Below are 1,497 nucleotides of genomic sequence, written 5' to 3'. Positions count from 1 at the left end.
TTTTTTATTATTTAATTTGGTTATTTGTTTTATAAAAGGTAGTTCATTCTATAATAAAACTCATCTAAGTGTCCAACTTTGTATAAAAATTATAAAATCGACAAAGTTTTATTGAAATTTAACACTTTTTATTTACATAGAATTTGTATGCAGTTTTAAAGCCAATTCAACTCGTTTACAATAAGTGAAAATTTGAAGTGGCTGCCGTTGATTTTGACTGTTTTTATTGACTAGAATCAAACGGGTTCTAAAACTGTTTACGTAAAAAATTTCTAAAAACTCTGAATAGAAAGTGTGAAATTTTTATGAAACTTTGTCATTTTTCTTTAATGTTTGTGCAAAGTTTAAAACTTAGTGTGCATGGTTTTTGGTATAGACTAAACTATATGCATTTTTATAAAAAAAATAATTAAAATTAAATAATAAACAATAAATAGTTTAAACTTGTCAATAATTAAGTGGATGTCCTATAATTATGTTAAGCACTATATTTTTCGCAGAAATTTCGAAAATTCGGTTTAAGATTCATTGTTGTGATTTTTAAGCGTATGTATATCCCTAAAATTTTTACCGCAACTATCATCACAAAGTTGTCCAGAAAGCCAAAAGCGATGAATGGCACAGCATTCACTACGAAGACTGTAAAAATCCATAAAAGTTTCATGAACATTGTGAATTTTTCTAAAATTTCAAAGCAACAAGTACTCACTTCGACGCAAATCTGCCATGGTGGGCGGTGGCGCTTTAGCCGCTATAGGGGAAAAGCACATAAAAGAGAATAAAAGTATTCAGTTAAATAGATATTTATTAATTTTTAAATTAAACTGAGTTAGTAGTTTTGTTTTTTTTTTTTCATAATTAAGTAAAATAAACCTTGATATTAAATTTATTATTTTTTTTTTTAATAAAAGAACAAATGTTAGTGTTAAGTTTTTTCCGAATGTGTTCCGATTAGTTTTCTGTTTTTTCTGTTCAGTTTACCCGCTCTTTGTTTGAGCCATTCCTCGGGGAAGGCACAAAATCGACCTGTGGGATCAACATCGCCAAGGCGTGGCACTTGTGAAGGACGGCCAAAGCGTGTGCGCCATTGTGTTGCTGCCAATTTGCCTATGTTTGTGCATGAATGCCATAGCGTATGCGTGTTTGTGTGGGTGATGTGTTTATTTTGGCGTTTAATAAAAATATTCCATTCATGTGCGCGTTATTGTATTGTCATCGGGATTGTCATCAGCAGCATACGCGTCCGTTTTGTTTTTCATTTTGTGGAGGTTCATGTTGGCGGTGACATTTGAAATAATAACCATTGTGATTGAATTTGTGCGGACAGATAAATGTTCATGCAAAAGAAAAGAAAGGGGGAGACGACAATAAAATATAAATATAGGTAAATTTAAAATTAAATATTGAGCTATAGGCATGCACAATAAGCTAGACACGTTAAAAACCGTGAAATGGACGGAGTGTTTAGCATTAGAAGTGTATTTTGTAAAATAAATA

General features: G+C 30.9%; 1 protein-coding gene across 1 annotated transcript; it reads right to left on the bottom strand.

Annotated features, from left to right (window-relative positions):
• Positions 1-333: 333 nt before the first annotated feature.
• LOC108380136 (transmembrane protein 65) lies at positions 334-1,107 on the bottom strand (the record flags this gene model as incomplete). Its single annotated transcript, XM_017636511.1, has 3 exons — positions 334-639; positions 710-751; positions 982-1,107. Coding segments are annotated over 3 exons (329 nt in total), but the record flags the coding sequence as incomplete, so codon positions are not given.
• Positions 1,108-1,497: the final 390 nt, after the last annotated feature.

The sequence above is a fragment of the Rhagoletis zephyria genome, unplaced genomic scaffold, assembly GCF_001687245.7.
Source record: "Rhagoletis zephyria isolate East Lansing unplaced genomic scaffold, Rhagoletis_zephyria_1.1 Rzeph_scaffold_18349, whole genome shotgun sequence".
Lineage (NCBI taxonomy): Eukaryota > Metazoa > Arthropoda > Insecta > Diptera > Tephritidae > Rhagoletis > Rhagoletis zephyria.
This window is presented reverse-complemented; position numbering and strand designations above follow the sequence as displayed.